This window comes from Anopheles merus, chromosome 3L (assembly GCF_017562075.2).
Source record: "Anopheles merus strain MAF chromosome 3L, AmerM5.1, whole genome shotgun sequence".
NCBI classification, from domain to species: Eukaryota; Metazoa; Arthropoda; class Insecta; order Diptera; family Culicidae; genus Anopheles; species Anopheles merus.
The window spans coordinates 29651047-29669144 of record NC_054085.1 but is presented as its reverse complement, the minus strand read 5'-3'; the positions used below and the strand labels follow the sequence as shown (position 1 = coordinate 29669144).

Below are 18098 nucleotides of genomic sequence, written 5' to 3'. Positions count from 1 at the left end.
AATTTTATAAGCACCCAAGCGCCACAGATTATGCTTAATCGACTGGAAAATCGAATATCCATAGAAAAAAAAACGAAAGCTCCACAGTTTCATTGGTTTTCTCAATAGATGGCGTATTACAACTCATCATTATATTGCTGTCCTTTTCTTGCAATGTGTTTCGACAAGATTCATCTAATCTTGACCTATCCCAAGTGCCACAAATCCACAAAACGACCACTAAACGGGTTCTAAACAACTCAAACTCTCAACCTAAACGGAATATAGAAAGTCTTCGTTTAGCAAACGGCACACGACTCATGCATTCTAAAAATAGCAAAAAGCTGGTGGTGCCATCTGTTTGTGAGATACCCAACCAGTGGGAGCTTTTCCTCGCTTGGAGGAGAGCTTTCTCATTCCCTCTGTACTGTTGTATGGTTTCGCATTGAAGTATGCAATGCATCGCTAGCACTAGAACGGCGATACAATTGTTTAAATACTAAATTCCAATGGAAACCGCCAACACTGATGCAAGTAAGAATTGAGTAATGGTCGTTGGTGTCGATACCCACGTATCTGACCACACGACCATTCATATAGATTTTTGTTCAGAAAGCTAGAAGGCTATATAGGTCATGATTAGCTGAAGCTTGTCGAAACATATTGCAAGAAAAGGAAAGCAATGAGTTGTAATACGCCATCTATTGAGCAAAACCAATGGAGCTTTGTACCGCTTATGCCATAGATGGTTATCTATCTGGAACATGCGTTCGGTATTTCCACCACTCAATAATAAAAACATGCTTTTACATTACGTTACAACGACCTCCTATGCTCGAGATTGCAAAATGTAGATCATTAGCTATCATCTTCACCGATTGAAGCTAGTGGAATCAGTTACAGTTTCGCAACGGCACTGTGCGGTCCGTTCAGTTCTTGTTGCTCCTCAAATCTGGATTTAGTTGCCGGAAAAAAAAACCATCGCCAAACAACCTTGCAACTATGTGTCGTTCAATGGGATGGATTACCCTGCTGCTTGGCCTACTGTGCATCGTTTCGCAAACAGGTGGACAGGAAAACCATTTAACGTGTGGTAAACGTAAGGTAGTGTCGCAATATCTCATCCACAATGGCATCGACGCTAAGGCTGGACACTGGCCGTGGCACGTGGCCCTTTTCCATCGAAAGGATGGACAGTACGAATACGCCTGCGGTGGTTCCATCCTGGTTGAGAACACTATTCTTACAGGTAAATATCACTGTGTTGCCCTGTGTAAATGATATGAATATACTGCAATTTTCTTTTTCCTAGCATCTCATTGTGTGTATACCCAAAGCGGTGTGATTTCGATATCGCGAGTGTCGGTGGATGTGGGACGAATTCATCTCAACGAAACAAGCGAATACACACAGACGCACCGTGTGCGAGAGATAATAGTTCATCCGGGATTTAGCAAAAACAGTATCGTCAACGATATTGCTCTCATCAAGCTGATCACCAATATTACCATGAACAAGTACGTGCAACCGGTCTGTCTGTGGACCATGGACAGCAATCAGGAGTTGATCGTGGGTAGAAACGGAACTATCGTTGGATTTGGTCTGAATGAACAGGACGTTGTGTCGGATCAGCTGAAACAGGCATTGATTGGTGTGGTGGATCCGTTGAGTTGCATTGCAAGCGATCGGGGGGTGTTTGGAACTCACCTGACGTCGGACATGTTTTGTGGCAAAGGGCAGAAGGGTGTGAGCGCGTGCAATGGCGATAGCGGTGGCGGAATGTTCTTCGAGATCGGTGGTAAATGGTTCGTGAGGGGTTTGGTGTCGTTCATACCCCTGGGTAGCAGTACCGAGCAGTGTGATTCGCTTAAGAACACAGCCTACACTGATGTGGCCAAGTATCTGGACTGGATTAAACCATACATTGATCAGCGAGTGCTTTCGTACGATAGTGACGTGCTGAATATAGACTATGTGGAGAAGCTAAGGCTGTTCAACTTCCAAACGTGCGGCATGAAATCATCATCATATGTTAAGAATGGTACCAGTTGGACACTGCCATGGCTTGGATTCGTCGGACCATGGTACGATTTAAATTCTGGGTGTACAATTACGCTCATTAGCGAGTGGTATGCGGTTGGACCTGCACATTGTATGAGCACCAATAGTGTCGAGTAAGTACAGTTGTGGTTTTTGAAACAAAGTGTCTTGTCAACTACTAATTTTTTTGCGCTTCAACAATTTAGTTCGATCGTTATCTTCGGTAGCGACATACATCAGTCAAAGACGGAATGCTTCGATCGCAGTGGGACGATCGTATGTACCCTTCCTTCACAAGCACGGCGTATTAAACGAATCATCGAGCACCAAAAGTTCGGGTGGAACAGTTATGAAAATAATATTGCACTGATCGAGTTATACAGCCCCGTAGACACCACGCAGCCGAATGTGAAGCCTATCTGTATGCCCGTAACGTCTGAGCTGCGAACGAACGCCAAGACTAACTTACACGTGGCGATGAATACAAGCGAAGAAGCTTCATACACGCACAAAAACTCTCCCGTTCGTTATATCGAGTCGGTAGAGTGTGTGAGACGGTACTCAGAACACAAGATTGAATTAAATCTGGAAAACAACCGGTTCTGTACAGAGGTAGCAGAGCAACAGGACGTTCATAATTGTACTTCTTTTCAAGCGGGGGCACCGCTTCAGGAAATGAAGATGTTGAACGGAACGGAGCGATACTTTTTGCGAGGAGTTGAGCTACATGGGTGGGCCTGTGATTTACAGGCACCGGCAATTTACTTCGATGTGGAAGCTTATCTTGACTGGGTACTGTACAACATGAGGGAGAACGTGCTAGATACAATGGATGTGTTTGAAGCTGTTAATAAGAATCAAACGCTCGAGTTGGAATGGAGCAAGTTGCAGCAGCAGCCGGGAAAGGAACGGTTGTATCTGTTCAATATGGACACCTGTGGTTTAGCCACCGATGGTTTAGAGATATATAAAGATTCAACGGCCCTTCCTTGGAACGGGATCATTATGAATGATGCAAATTTCACCGGTGAGGTTCCTTCGGCGCGAAGCATGGTAGTGCTCATAAGCGAATGGTATGCTTTGGCCCCAAGGCGTAGTATAGCGAACGATGTAACTTGGTAAGTGACTTTATGTATAGTGATATAAGTGTCTCATTTCCCATTGTGTATAAATGCTTTTCTATATGTTCGGCAGGCGATATATTATGCTTGGAAAGAACACTCCATTTGAACTCAACGACTGCATCACTAGCCAATGCAAAACACAGCAGCTGGTGGAGATCAGGAACATTATCATTCCACCACCCAACCATCCGAGACAGACGTTTGCACTGATAGAGCTTCTGGAGCCTGCGAATCTAATGAATCCCTACATCAGGCCAATCTGTTTGCCCCTAATGGATCAGTTGCAGCATCATAAACCCACAGAGGTTGGGATATCAATTAATCTTGGTGTTGCAACAGTGAACCGGAAGCTAGCAGTGATTGACAACCCTTCCTGCCGGTATGGACTACGGCAGGAGAGTTATTTCATCGACTTTAACGAGGATTCTCGACGGTGTGCAATCGAGATGACGATTGAGTACACACAGATGCCTGTACCTTCCGTCTTGGGCAGTCCCTTAATGATGCCCGTACCGTACGGAGGAAGTACGCGCTATTTTCTGTACGGTATGGATAATAATGTGCCTGGTGAATACAATAGATCAGTCTTTGGTCCGTATTTGTTTGACACTGTTGAGTCGGCCGATCTCGAATGGGTAGTAGAGAATGTACGGGAGCAAGAACGTCCGACGTCACTTCCCAGCACATTGGCGAATGGACGTGGGAACTTGAAGCCTGTACAGCAAGCTTCCAAGAGTAGTTTATTCAACTTTAACATGTGCGGTGAATCATCCAGCAACTTTCCCATGCCATGGGTTGGGAAACGCCTCTCAAATGCTCCATTTTTTAACGAAAGTAGTTGCTTGGTTACGCTGATAAGCGACTGGTATGTGGTTGGTCCAGCAGATTGTTTCGAAGAAGATAGTCAAAAGTAAGTTGATGTTACCTACTTGGCTGAATAATTGAGTGGTTAGTGCGTTTTAATATCTTCTTTGTTGTTGTTACAGGTTCGTTTTAGTGTTCGGAGATACCAATGCAACAGCCTTCAAAGAGTGTTTTAAGACCAAAAACTATGAATCATGCATTCATACAACTCAGCGAGTTTCGATCCAGAAGGTCTTTCTGCATCCAAAGTATAACCAAACGAATCGTGCCAATGATATTGCATTGATTCAACTGGCCACTCCTGTCGATACAAGTCGTCCGAATGTGAGGCCCATCTGCTTACCGATCATCGATACGAGTCGCAGTTATGACATTTCAAGCCTTGTAATGGACTCTTCTAATTTTACAATAACTAAGGTGGATGATAGGTACATCGACCCGGTGGAATGTCAGAAACGGTGGCAAGGCTTGAGGGCTAGCTTCACCGTAGACAGATCAATGCATTGTGTGGTTGTCAAAAGAACAAAGGAAGATACGTGTCTCCGTACATTTCATGGTGCATCGCTCCACTCACTTCAGACAATCAAATCGTTTGACAGACACTTTCTGCGCGGTTTTTCTGTAATCCCTACAACAGAATGCATCACTTACCATCCCGTAGTTTATATAAATACCGATGCCTATTTCGATTGGATACTGGAAACAATGGAGCAGCCAGGTCTCTCATTCGATCTGCACCAGGTTCTGATTTTTAGTGACAAATAAGCCATTACTCTCTCGTCAGCATCGGGATAAATACTACACTTTTGATACAAATTGTAAGTGTAACTAAACTAAAAATAATAAAAATAATGAAGAGAAAGAATTATTTATGTTCGCCTAAGCTGGGATAATAGTTTGTGCAATAACTATTGGAAACAAGAAAAGAGAAAAGCTATAAAATAAACACTTTAAAAATAAATTTTAAATGAAGAAGCTAGAAATTAACGTTTGTGTACTTTATTTATTTATTTGTATACTGATTTCCTGAGAAGTTATTTGTTTCGCACGAAAGTGTGCAGTTCTTTTATGCCTAGCATAGACTTTGCGTAACTGGCAAGCGAGTATCTAACATCGTCAGGGTTCAAGGCAGTACGATTACCGTAATTCCGGGTAATGCCAGCTAACATATCAACAGGAGGAAATTAAAAACATTTTCAAACATCACCATCCGACCCGAGCACTGATAGAGCTGCTGGAAAGCGGCAAATATAAACATTCCCTACATCGGACCGGCCTGTATGCCCTTCACGGAGCTGCCACATTTCCACGAACCTATGGAAGTGATTGTCGTACCGACACAATGTGTTTTGCCAACGTAAGCTAGAAACTATTGATGGCACATATACGAACCCGCTGAATGCGATCGAGGCGTTAAAGTAAAAGGCAATCGCCGTTATCTTCTAGCATGGGAAATCCGTTTTCAGATGTGATACGGATTACCCACAAGTTAGCCGGGCGCTCACGCCTGATCTATGGTTCTTACTTATTCCGCTAACTCCACTAGTGACGATCGCTTCATTCGCCCAGAGTACAATAATAAGTATCTTGCCAACAATATTGCATTGGTTCTTCATTGGGCTACAAAATGCAGCTCTTCCAAAGCCACTCCATAGTCTTAGAACGCACGACAGACATTATCTTCGCTGGTTTGTGGCGATCTTGTGAAAATTTTGCAGCACTTCCTATTCTACAGTTTATACAAAGACGGACGGCGGCTTGTGTTAGAAACCGGAAAATATTTAACTTTAATTCTGAGAATATTGTCCTGAGTGATTAAAATTAATATTACGGGGCTTCATTATGCCATAGTTTTGTAATACAGCTGTTCAATCGGGGTGCATATTTAGATTTTTTTAGGATAATTCAATGAGTGATCGCAGCTTGAGAATGCAGCACAACTTTGTGATGATGAATTAAACAGTTGCACTACCCAACACATTCACTGTTAACACTCTGTGCGCTGGCATTTTGCATTAGCTTTCTGCGGAGAACACAGTACAAGATAAGAGAGCGATGAGAGCGTTTCATTGGCTTACGATCGTTCACTCTTTTTCCGATCCTCACGTACGATGCTGCTTCTGCAATATGCGCTCTCTCTTTCTTTCCGCTGCAATACGCTCTGCTGAGAGTAGCTGAGAGACCAATCACAGAGAAGGAGAGTGAACAACGCTGTGATTCCAAAACGAGACACACAGCGCCCAGAGTGTTACAGGTCTGAAGGCACTGAATCTCTTATACGTAGTACTGACTACACTGCTATGGGTAGGATCAATCAATCCACAGATATTCATGCCCATTAGCTGCTTATTCGAGGCCTAGCCCAGACTTTGATATAATACAGAATTTTCTGTAGGAAGGTAATAACAATAAAATTGTTACCAGTCCCGCTAACTCATAAGATTATAATGTATCTGATACATGCGTCCGGTATTTCCACGGCATTTCACATTCAAAACAACAAACTATTACCACATTCAAACGACCTACTACGTTCGAGATTGCAAATTGCAAAAGCATTGCCTACTATCTTCCCCGATCGGAGCTAGAGCTAGATTAGTTACAGTTTGGCGACGACACCGTACGAACCGTTCAGTTGTTGTTGATTCTGTTCTGTGAAAACTTTGTATCACATCGTGCAATTATGTGTTGTAAAATGGAATGGTTTCCTCTGCTGCTTGGTTTGCTGTGCATCATTTCGGAAACACGCGGACAGGAGAACCATTTACCGTGCGGTAAACGCACAGTGACGACGGAATACCTCATTCACGATGGCATGGACACTAAGGCAGGTTTTTGGCCGTGGCATGTGGCTATCTTTCATGAACAGACTGGAAAGATGCACTACAAATGCGGTGGATCCATCATCGACGAGAGCACCATTCTTACAGGTATGTTGATCATCGAATTAAATTAACTCTCTTCTCTCAGTGTGCTGGCCGCAATTGGAGCTAGTATTAGTGCAAAGTCATGTAGTTCTTTTTTATTACAATTAAACATACATTTGATTAAACAACTAATCGCTAAGGCATATCTATTGTCAATCTCGTTGTATCCGTTTATTATTTGCAATTGCTCTTTTGGGGCTTAATCCTATACAATCAAAAGAACATATTCGATTCCATGATCCCGAAATCCTAAAAAAGGGACTTACAAATGTAGTTAAGTAAATTCCATATGTTTAATTTCCAGCGCGAGTGCAAAAAGTCACTTTATGAGTAGATGCTGTGCTGCGCACTTTATCAATATCATAGTCACACGACTACACATAACATCATTAATCAACTTTCTCTTGTTTCCCCAAAATGACGTTAGTTGAGGTTCAAATTACACCTGTCAGTTACGTTCAACGTGCAAATGCTTAATAGGGTTTCTCCCTTTATTCTAAGCCTGCAGTACCTTTTCTTTATGGGTTCTTAACCAAAATATTTTATTTTCTTTTTCCTAGCATCTCATTGTGTGTATACCCAAAGCGGTGTGATTTCGATATCGCGAGTGTCGGTGGACGTGGGACGAATCTATCTAAACGAATCAAGCGAATACACACAGACGCACCGTGTGCGAGAGATAATAGTTCATCCGGGATTTAGCAAAAACAGTATCGTCAACGATATTGCTCTCATCAAGCTGATCACCAATATTACCATCAACAAGTATGTGCAACCGGTCTGTTTGTGGACCATGGACAGCAATCAGGAGTTGATCGTGGGTAAAAACGGAACCATCGTTGGATTCGGATACAACGAACAAGACATTTTGTCGGATCAGCTGAAACAAGCATTGATCGGTGTGGAGGATACGTTCAGTTGCATTGCGGACGATCGGGGGGTGTTTGGAACTCACCTGACGTCGGACATGTTTTGTGGTAAAGGGCGGAAGGGTGTGAGCGCGTGCAATGGAGATAGCGGTGGCGGAATGTTCTTCGAGATCGGTGGTAAATGGTTCGTGAGGGGCTTGGTGTCATTTACTCCAGCTCGCTTAAGTACAGCACTGTGCGATCCGCTGAAGAACACGGCTTACACGGATGTGGCCAAGTATCTGGAATGGATTAAACCGTACATTGATCAGCGAGTGCTTTCGTATCGGAGTGATTTGTTCGATGTAGACTATGTGGAGAAACTACGATTATTCAACTTCCAAACATGTGGTTTGAAGTCACCTGTTTATGGTAAAAATGGTACTGGTTGGACACTGCCGTGGATTGGTTTGGTCATACCACCTGGTGGAGGCTCACATAAGTGTATTGTTACACTAATAAGCGATTGGTACGCGGTTGGGCCAGCACATTGTTTCGAAAACGATGGTGTCAAGTAAGTATAGTTGTATTGTTGCTCCAGGTACTAATGCAATACTAATTCGTCGATGTAGGTCGACCGTTGTACTAGGTTTCGCATTTGAGTCGTCGAGCATAGAATGTTTCGAAAGTCATGGGTCCGCCGTCTGTACACATCCAGTACAAATGCGAAAAATTCAAAGGATCATAGTACACCCGAAGTTCAACATTAACAATTCTACGGACAATATCGCACTGATCGAGTTGTTGAGCCCGGCAGACACCACACAACCGAATGTGAAGCCCATCTGCCTGCCGGTAACAGCCGAGCTTCGAACGAGAGAACCGAGTAGCTTAAGTGTGCCAACAAAGTTTGGGAGAACAATCGAACTTAAAAGCATACCCGTGCGCTATTTGGAGGCTGCCGAGTGTATGCGACAGTACACTCAACGGCAGATTGTGCTTGAGTTGGGAAACAAATGGATCTGTGCAGAACTGGTGAACAAGCAGGATTCGCTTACCTGTAGAGCGCTGGAAGCGGGTGCCCCGCTCCAGGAAACGAAGACATTCAATGGTACGGAGCGACACTTTCTGTGGGGGTTTGAGCTACATGGGTCGGCCTGTAATGTGCATCCACCGCCCGTGTACATCGATATCGAAGCTTATCTTGACTGGATACTGTACAACATGAGGTACAACGTGCTAGAAACAACAGATTCGGATAAAATCACAATAACCAAAGAATTGCTCGGGTCTGAGTGGAGCAAGCTGAGGCAGCAGCCGGGAAAGGAAAGGTTACGTCTTTTCAATATGGACACCTGTGGCATAGTCAGTCCCCATTATCAGGTAAATAATGCACTGCCCTGGATTGGTTACTTAAAGGTTGCAGAAAATACCACCGGTGACTTCCCATCGACAAGGAGCTTGGTAGTGCTCATAAGCGAATGGTATGCTTTGGCCCCCAAACGCAGTGTACAAAACGGTGTCACATGGTAAGTACCATTGCGGGGAGTGCAAGTACCCAATTATTTATGAGCTTTTTTTCATCCTTTTAGGCGTCATCTTATCCTAGGCAAGCATACTGGAGCTGATCCTTGCTTTCCTACCAAGTGTGAGTTATCACACCAGCTGGTGGAGATCAACAACATTATCATCCCTCCACCGAACCATCCGCGACAGACGTTTGCACTGATAGAGCTTCTGGAGCCAGCGAATCTACTGAATCCCTACATCAGGCCAATCTGTTTGCCCTTCATGAAGCAGCTGCATAGGCGCAAGCCCACGGAAGCGATCATATCATCTAGCCAATGGAATTCTATCATAGGCAAGCAACTAACCATCATAGATCAGCGCAACTGCCAGCAAAGAATGCTGTTGAAAAATCGTTTCGTTCCCTTGGAAGAAAACTCCATGTGCGCAATTGAGACTGATAATTTTGCAAAGTTTCCGCTCCATTCCATTCTGGGCAGTCCGTTACAAGTACCTATACCGTACGGAGAGAGCTCGCGTATCTTTCTGTACGGGATGGATAACAACGAACCGCATAGATTCGCAAACCTAAACAATGGTCCGTACCTGTTCCACACGATTGAGTTGGCAGATCTCGAATGGATAGTGGCGAACGTGCGCGATAAAGCGCATCAATCGTCTTTCCTCGCCACAACGAGAAATGAACGGGTGAATTTAATGCCAGTACAGCAAGCTGCCAAGCCAACACTTGAAGCGTTGTTGGAGTTTAATAGCTGTGGTGAATCATCGAGCAGCTACCCAACACCATGGGTGGGGAATGTCTTATCAAATGTGACTTTTTCCAGTGCAAGACCGTGTTCGGTAACACTCGTAAACCACAGGCACGTTGTTGGACCGGCATATTGCTTCGAGGACGCTAGTCAACAGTAAGTACAGTTGTACGGGTTTGGCTTATGCTAGACATTATTTAGACATACTTTCCTCCGTTTCAGATACTCCGTTGAGTTTGGGTACGCTAATAGCGACACTGTCGAGAAGCAATGTTTCAAAACCAACAAGTATGAAGCATGCGATCTTCCTACGCAGCGTGTTGCGATTGAGAGGATCCACATTCATCCACAGTACAACCGAACGAATCATGCACACGATCTTGCATTGGCTCTGCTGTCCACTTCTGTGGATACAACGCTTCCGAATGTGAGGCCCATCTGCTTGCCGACCATCGATTCAGCACGCAGCTACGATACATCAAACCTGGTACAGACTGTCATTGGCTTTTCCTCCACATTTAACTTTGGAATTAGCAGCGTGGATGATAGATACATCACCTCGCCGGAGTGTCAATCACGGTGGCAAGGTTTGAAGGTGAACTTTTCCGTAGACAGATCGAAGCATTGTGTAATTAGCAAGCGGGCGCTGAATGATGAATGTGTCTATACGGATTTCGGTGGTTCGCTTCACTCATTGCAGTGGCTAGAATCGAAGCAACGACATTTTCTGCGCGGTTTTGCAGCGATCTTGCCGAGAGCTTGCAGTATTTACTATCCCGTAGTTTACACAAACATCGATGTCTATTTGGATTGGATACTGGAGGCAATGAAGGAGTCAGCAAATCTGCCGTTCGACCTGCGGGAGATACATATTTTTAGTAACAAATAAACCATTATTCTTACATCAGCACAGGAAAATAGTTTTACGTGGGTTTCCTAATCCATTTCGAATGTAAACATTATTCAACGCGCGACGAATGTTGTTCTGATGCTGTGCGATGTTGTATTTGCAGGTTTAATGAGCCTATTAGGTCTATCAAACCAAGTCCAGGCTTGCGGTGTGTGGAAAATCATATGCCAGAATGGACAAATTATTGTGATGCACGTGCAATATGTGATCGTGCAATCAGACATTCAGCCAAACAGGAAATTACTCACATGGTAGTGGAATATCGAACTCTAGTACACATAGCCGTCAAAAATTACTCTTCATCATCTGAAAACCATTGCACACACTCACAAAAACTAAAGAAACGGGTTGTCTGGTGGCAAATCAGCTCAATTTACACAACACAACACAACTTCCTCCTTTCGCGACGCGTGCTGAATTGAAATAAGGCAGAACATGAACGATTGATCACTTCTAATTTTGTTCTTTCTTATCAACAACTGCGGTTCTTCAAGTATTAACGAAGAGATTGCAAGCGTGACATTCGGGTCAATGTACGAGCTGTTTGGCTCGACATCGTACCCAGCGGTCAAAGCAGGCTTCAGACGAGCTTCACAAGGGCTTTACAATCTATTATAAAGCCCGTTCCATTAAGTGGCGTGGTTAGTGCCTCTTCACATGTGTTAGTATGATGCGCAAGCTGCAAAAATAGTTGCACTTGTAGTGGTGTGCAACAAAGCGGCCGGTTGTCATCATTAGTGATCGGTTGTAAACATTACAAAGCACATGTATTAGCTGGAGCGTGTACATCGAACTCGATGGCTATATCAGGTGAGGCGAGACTTGTCGAAGATCGGGTGTGTACATTGATGGGAGGCTGCAGCCAGGGACCGAGCATCCAGGAGAATGATTGTTGACCGGACCATGTCACACCGACGTGCTCTATCGTAAGCAGGCCAGCAAGAGAGAGAGGGCGAGAGAGAGATAAAGAGAGAGAGAGAGAGAGAGAGAGAGAGAGAGAGAGAGAGAGAGAGAGAGAGAGAGAGAAAGAGAGAGAGAGAGACGCGGAACAAACTAGCCCTACCAGAAAGAGTCATCTACAAGTGAAGAGCGCACGTTGCATCACATATAATAATGAAGAGACATTTAAAACAGGAAGAAACGCAATCGATTCAAGAATAGTTTATGAGATTTTGTCTGCAGAGCAGCTCTGACGGCTTAATGCAAATTCATAGTGCGCGAACACATTTGAAAAAACGATTACGTCCGGAAAACCTGTTGAATAAGTATTATTATAATTCTCATTACATATTTATTTCCATTATATTTCTGATATTTTTCAAGGTGCGTGCTATAATCTCGTTCCTTAACATAGTTATAGGTAAAGGTTCCGGGAATCGTTGCGATTCCCTCCATTATGGGAATGGCAAAACAAACGCCAAAGTTAAATTCTGCTGCGTGATGTCGATCCATGTGTTTATTAAACTATGTAAAGAAAAGCGAGCCGGTCTCGTAGTACAGTCGTCAACTAGTACGACTTAACAACATGCCCGTCATGGGTTCAAGCCCCAAATGGACCGTGCCGCCATACGTAGGACTGACTATCCTGCTATGGGGGGATCAATAAGTCACTGAAAGCCAAACCCACAAGTAGTGTGGTACAGGCAGGCCTTGACCGACAGCGGTTGTTGAGCCAAAAGAAGAAGAAGAAGAAAGAAAAGCAGAAACTGAGCAGGTTTTATAGATGATAGCATTGTTGGTGCAGAACATTCTACAAAACAGCGTTATCAAGTGCTAGGTAAACTGACTGAAATTTGTCCTCAGTATGCCTGTATGTTCGAAGTGATGAGTAGGGATGTTTTTGGTGTTGAGAGGCCCATTGCCGACGACTCAAACGAATAAATATCATCATGATAGGCCTTTTTCGTCTGATTGCCAGTTTTATGATCAGACCAAATTAATTCCTATGAACAAAGCAAATCCATCGATCGAAAGCGATGAGTGAAACCGGTTACGGTCTTGATAATGATCGGGAACTTTCGTAGTTTCTATGCGCAATCATTTTGCCTCGTTTGCTTACCGTAACCGAATTTTATGTTTCCAATCCAAACCATTCGCTCGATAAAAATAGTTTCTGACATCGTTATGCCGTCTTAAAACTAAAAAAAAAGAAAGAAAAAAATACTCAAAGATAAATGTCAAATAACAAGAAAAGACAAAAGTAAATGAATGAAGTTTGTTAAAAAATTAATTACCTTAATGGCCATTCGAAATTAGTAATGATAGGATATGAGAGAAAATATATTCTTAAACAACATAAGATGCAACAAGAAACACCCGCAACATTTGAAACAACTATGATCTGCATGAGTCCAAGTTGATCCCATATCGTTTTATACTTTTTTGTATTCGGCCGTCGAGATTGTTTTTAAATGCTTGTGTTCTTTAACCAGCTCTACAGCAACGGAATGAACTGAATTGCATAACAGCTTGAAGATACTACCAAGATTTGGGAGATATTTTAAGCAAGTGTTAAATGAAATCAGGACCAATCTGGTGGTGCAGTCGTTAACTCGTACAACTTAACAACATGCCCGTCATGGGTTCAAGCCCCAAATAGGCCGTGCCCCCATACGTAGGACTGACCTGATGCTGCTATGTGTAATCAGTAAGTCAGTCAGTGACAAAAGCCAGTCCACTAGTGGTACAGGCAGGTCATAACCGACAATGGTGGTTGTGCTAAAAAGGGAAGAAAAGAAAAGTTAAATTAAATGAACATATGCTTAATAATACTCGGAAGTTTCTAGAGGAAGTATTTATATACGAGCTGTTTAGTTCCTAATTGTTATTCTAAAGCCAAACGAAGCGCACAACCCCAAAGAACGAAAACTGGCTTGACCGGTAATGGCTTCGATGATAATCGGATACATTCGCTGTTCCCGCGCGCACTATCAACTTGCTGGTCGCTGGTTTGTCGGATCAAGTTTTATGTTTAAATTTGAAACCAGTTTTGGGGTATGCTCAAATGCCACATACCATTGGGATAGCTAAATTTGGCACATTTTTAGCCTCTCGTCTTCATTGATCGCTGCAAAGCGCTGATCACTTGTGACCTGGCGACGGTACAGTCCAGTTTGGTGCCTACCGTTCCATACGCAGCGTTTGAGCTTTTGTGTGAAATTGGTGTGCTACGTCGTGTGTGATTATGGGCTGTTCACTGAAATGGTTCCTTCCACTGCTTGCGATCCTGTATTGGGTGTCGCAAACGAGTGGAGTAGAGAATCGTTTAGCGTGTGGCAGACGCAAGGTAAAGTCCCTTTACCTCATACATAATGGTATTGACGCGAAGGCTGGACACTGGCCGTGGCACGTGGCGCTTTTCCATCGAAAGGATGGACAGTACGAATACGCCTGCGGTGGATCCATCCTCGATGAAAACACCATTCTTACAGGTATTTTGACCACTGCTGTAGCAAGTGTAAGTCCTTTTGAAAAGCTAAACATTTCTTTCAGCGGCCCATTGTGTGTATACCCAAAGCGGTGTGATTTCGGCATCACGAGTGTCGGTGGACGTGGGACGAATCCATCTCAACGAAACAAGCGAATACACGCAGACGCACCGTGTGCGAGAGATAATAGTTCACCCGGGATTTAGCAAAAACAGCATTATCAACGATATTGCTCTGATAAAGCTGGGCTCGAACATCACGATGAACAAGTATGTGCAGCCGGTCTGTTTGTGGACCAGGGACAGCAATCAGGAGTCGATTGTGGGTAGAAACGGAACTATCGTTGGATTTGGTCTGAATGAACAGGACGTTGTGTCGGATCAGCTGAAACAAGCCCAAATTGGTGTGGTGGATGCGTTGACGTGCATTGCAAGCGATCGGGGGGTGTTTGGAACTCACCTGACGTCGGACATGTTTTGTGGCAAGGGAGAGAAGGGAGTAAGTGCATGCAATGGAGATAGCGGCGGTGGAATGTTCTTCGAGGTCAGTGGCAAGTGGTACGTGAGGGGCCTGGTGTCATTCACGCCTTTACGTGGCAATACCGGACTGTGCGATCCGCTCAAGTACACCGCCTACACCGATGTCACCATGTATCTGGAATGGATTAAACCGTACATAGATGAGCGTGTGCTTTCGTACGAGAGTGATGTGCTGGATATAGATTATGAGGAAAAGCTAAGGCTGTTCAACTTCGAAACGTGCGGCGTGAAATCATCTTCATATGTTGAGAATGGTACCAGTTGGACACTGCCATGGCTTGGGTCCGTTAGAACTCCGAACGACGGCGTTCCTAGATGTACAATTACGCTTATCAGCGAGTGGTATGCGGTTGGGCCTGCACACTGCTTTGAAGACGATCGTAACGAGTATGTACAGTTGTAGTTTTTGATCAAATGTGTTATTGGTAATCAATATTCTTGTCACTTTTCAACTATTTAGGGCATTTATTGTGCTTGGTAGCTACGTTGACCTGTCGAATACGGATTGCTTCGATCGCAATGGGACGACCGTATGTACCCATCCTTCACAAACACGGCGAATTAAACGGGTGATATTGCATCCAAAGTTTGACAGGAATGATTATACCAATAACATCGCACTGATTGAGTTGCTGATTGCAGCAGATACCACGCAACCCAATGTAAAGCCTATCTGCCTGCCTGTAACTTCCGAACTACGAACAAACGCCAAGACGAACTTGCACGTGGCGACGGTTTCGTTGGAAGAAGCTGCATACAAAAACATGTTTATTAAATATGTTGAGTCCGACGAGTGTTTGAGACGATACTCCGAACAACATATTGAGTTAAATCTGGACAACAAACGGTTTTGTGCGGAAGTAGTGGACGAACACGACCGAGAAAAATGCATTCAACTAGAAGCGGGAGCACCGCTCCAGGAAAGAAAGATATTCAATGGGACCGAGCGATACTTTCTGCGAGGAATAGAGCTGCATGGATTGGCCTGTGATTCAATGGGACCAACCATTTACAACGATGTGGAAGTCTATATGGACTGGATACTGTACAACATGCGGTACAACATGCAAGAAACACCGGAGTCTGTTAGAATTTCGGCAACCAATACCACCCTTGAGGCGGAATGGAACAAGTTGCAGCAGCAGCCGGGAAAGGAAAAGTTGCGTCTGTTCAATATGGACACTTGTGGCTTAACCAACACCGGATCTGAGATCATTCCACAGGTAACGGTCCTCCCGTGGATTGGGTCATTTTGGGAACATGACAATGTGAACAGCGGAACCGCTTGGTTGAGGAGCGTGGTGGTGCTCATAAACGAATGGTATGCGATTGCCCCCAAGTTCATTACACAAAACGATGTAATTTGGTAAGTCATTTTGCGTTAAGTGATAGCGTGCAACCCCTTATTATGGTTTTTTCCTCCAATTATTGCAGGCGATTTGTTCTCCTAGGAAAGTATAGCTCAAATGAAGTAACCAACTGCACCTCTAGCACATGTGAGGGAACATTCCAGCTGATGGAAATCAAGAACATTATCACCCCAAAAATAGAATCAGAACTACTGTATGCACTGATAGAGTTTGTCGAGCCAGCTAATCTAAGCAATCCCTACATCAAACCGATCTGTTTGCCCTTCATGGATCAACTGCATCAGCATGATCCTACGGTAGTTTTACTGTCATCTTTAGATCAAGATCAGGTCGTCCAAAACAAAAAGCTTAAGTTGATCAACTATTCGAGCTGCCAGCAACGATTCTTGCATGAAAAAGTTTATAATCATTTTGGCGATAGTTTGATTCGGTGTGCAGTCGAGGTGGAAAATTTCAGACAAATGCCTTTACATTCCTTACCTGGCAGTCCGTTTCAGATGCCGTTACGGTATGGAGACGGTACACATTATTTTTTACACGGGATGAATGTAGCATATCCGGGTAGACTAGACTTTTTTCCTGTTTTGAATTTTGGACCGTATATCTATTACCCGGTTAAGCTGGCCGATCTCGAATGGATGATGGAGAATATATACGAAAAAGAGCGTAATATTACATTATTCCGTGCGACAGAGAGTAAACGTATAAGTTTGACACCGGTACAACACAACTCCAGCCAGACTTTGCTCAACTTTAATACCTGCGGAGAATCATCAATCAGCTATCCAACACCATGGCTAGGGTATGTCTTTTACAATGTGCCGACTTTTGATACAGTGAAGTGTATCGTAACACTCATAAGCGAGCTGCACGCTGTTGGTCCAGCAGATTGTTTTGATGATTCTAGTCAAGAGTAAGTATGCCTATGTGTTTCAATATGACATTGCTTGGAAATTTATATGTCATGTTGCTTTCAGCGTTCTTCTACTGTTCGGAGATACTAATGAAGCTGTCAAGAAGGATTGTTCTGCGGCAAATAATCCTGATTCATGCAATCTTCCTACTCAAAGAGTGGCGATCCAGAAGATCTTCACTCATCCACTCTATAACAAAACCAGAAACGATGATATTGCATTGATTCAACTGGCCACTCCTGTGGATACAAGTCGGTCGAATGTGAAGCCCATCTGCTTACCGATCATCGACACCATTCGTAATTATGATACATCAAGCCTGGTAATATCTTCTTCCAGCTATGACACTGTCAATGTTGGTGATAGATACATCGACGTGGAGGAATGTCAAAAACGGTGGCAAGACTTGAAGTTGAGCTTTGTCGTCGATCGATCAATGCATTGTGTGATGCTACAACGAACGGTGGAAAATACATGCGTGGGTGTAGTTGTTGGTGCAGCGCTACACTCACTCCAAGCGCTGAAATCAAGAGATAGACACTTTTTGCGCGGATTTTTTGTGACCGGGTCATCTTTATGCAGTATACACTACCCTTTAGTTTACGTCAACACAGACGCTTATTTGGACTGGATATTGGATACTATGGAGCAACCAGCCAATTTTACGTTCGATCTGCATCAGGAACTTATTTTCAGCAAAAAATGATCAATAATATGTATGGTCAAGTATATCAACATTCCTGCGAGATGAAATAAAACTATGTCTTTTTTTATGTGTAACTGAATGTATGTAATTGAATGTACGGTCGAACTATTCCTTTTGCTCTCCACGCGGTAACCCAGTGGTCTCCAACCTGTCGTCCGTGGACCACTTGTGGT

General features: G+C 43.7%; 3 protein-coding genes and 1 long non-coding RNA gene across 5 annotated transcripts; 3 read left to right on the top strand and 1 right to left on the bottom strand.

Moving 5' to 3' along the window:
- The first annotated feature begins 894 nt into the window (after positions 1-894).
- LOC121600489 lies at positions 895-4978 on the top strand. The gene is made up of 5 exons (XM_041929129.1): positions 895-1228; positions 1292-2153; positions 2226-3137; positions 3214-4053; positions 4130-4978. The coding sequence occupies exons 1-5, from the start codon at positions 982-984 to the stop codon at positions 4770-4772; spliced, it is 3504 nt and encodes a 1167-aa protein (XP_041785063.1). The 5' UTR covers positions 895-981; the 3' UTR covers positions 4773-4978.
- A 1620-nt stretch (positions 4979-6598) lies between these two features.
- Positions 6599-10964, top strand: LOC121599956. The gene is made up of 5 exons (XM_041928124.1): positions 6599-6937; positions 7495-8356; positions 8415-9311; positions 9375-10214; positions 10281-10964. The coding sequence occupies exons 1-5, from the start codon at positions 6691-6693 to the stop codon at positions 10945-10947; spliced, it is 3513 nt and encodes a 1170-aa protein (XP_041784058.1). The 5' UTR covers positions 6599-6690; the 3' UTR covers positions 10948-10964.
- On the bottom strand, positions 7010-11478 carry LOC121599958. Of its 2 annotated transcripts, XR_006005762.1 has the most exons (6): positions 11217-11478; positions 10986-11110; positions 10266-10914; positions 8841-9021; positions 7890-8084; positions 7010-7814 (listed from the first exon to the last, which is right to left on the bottom strand). It is a non-coding gene; the product is annotated as an uncharacterized LOC121599958 (long non-coding RNA). The 2 variants fall into 2 exon arrangements; XR_006005763.1 differs by lacking the exon at positions 10986-11110 and having other exon boundaries at positions 11217-11476.
- Positions 11479-14039: 2561 nt separating this feature from the next.
- On the top strand, positions 14040-18098 carry LOC121600059. The gene is made up of 5 exons (XM_041928347.1): positions 14040-14399; positions 14461-15322; positions 15396-16301; positions 16370-17218; positions 17283-18098. Exons 1-5 carry the CDS (start codon positions 14153-14155, stop codon positions 17923-17925), a joined length of 3507 nt encoding a protein of 1168 aa, XP_041784281.1. The 5' UTR covers positions 14040-14152; the 3' UTR covers positions 17926-18098.

Excerpts from the sequence above, each read along its gene's own strand:
- LOC121600059 (XM_041928347.1), top strand. The coding sequence starts at position 14,153 with ATGGGCTGTTCACTGAAATGGTTCCTTCCACTGCTTGCGATCCTGTAT. Across the intron at positions 16,302-16,369 it reads ACACAAAACGATGTAATTTG|GCGATTTGTTCTCCTAGGAA; the intron begins GTAAGTCATTTT and ends CAATTATTGCAG. Across the intron at positions 17,219-17,282 it reads TTTGATGATTCTAGTCAAGA|CGTTCTTCTACTGTTCGGAG; the intron begins GTAAGTATGCCT and ends TGTTGCTTTCAG.
- LOC121600489 (XM_041929129.1), top strand. The coding sequence starts at position 982 with ATGTGTCGTTCAATGGGATGGATTACCCTGCTGCTTGGCCTACTGTGC. Across the intron at positions 1,229-1,291 it reads TGAGAACACTATTCTTACAG|CATCTCATTGTGTGTATACC; the intron begins GTAAATATCACT and ends TCTTTTTCCTAG. Across the intron at positions 2,154-2,225 it reads ATGAGCACCAATAGTGTCGA|TTCGATCGTTATCTTCGGTA; the intron begins GTAAGTACAGTT and ends TCAACAATTTAG.
- LOC121599956 (XM_041928124.1), top strand. The coding sequence starts at position 6,691 with ATGTGTTGTAAAATGGAATGGTTTCCTCTGCTGCTTGGTTTGCTGTGC. Across the intron at positions 8,357-8,414 it reads TTCGAAAACGATGGTGTCAA|GTCGACCGTTGTACTAGGTT; the intron begins GTAAGTATAGTT and ends TCGTCGATGTAG. Across the intron at positions 10,215-10,280 it reads TTCGAGGACGCTAGTCAACA|ATACTCCGTTGAGTTTGGGT; the intron begins GTAAGTACAGTT and ends CCTCCGTTTCAG.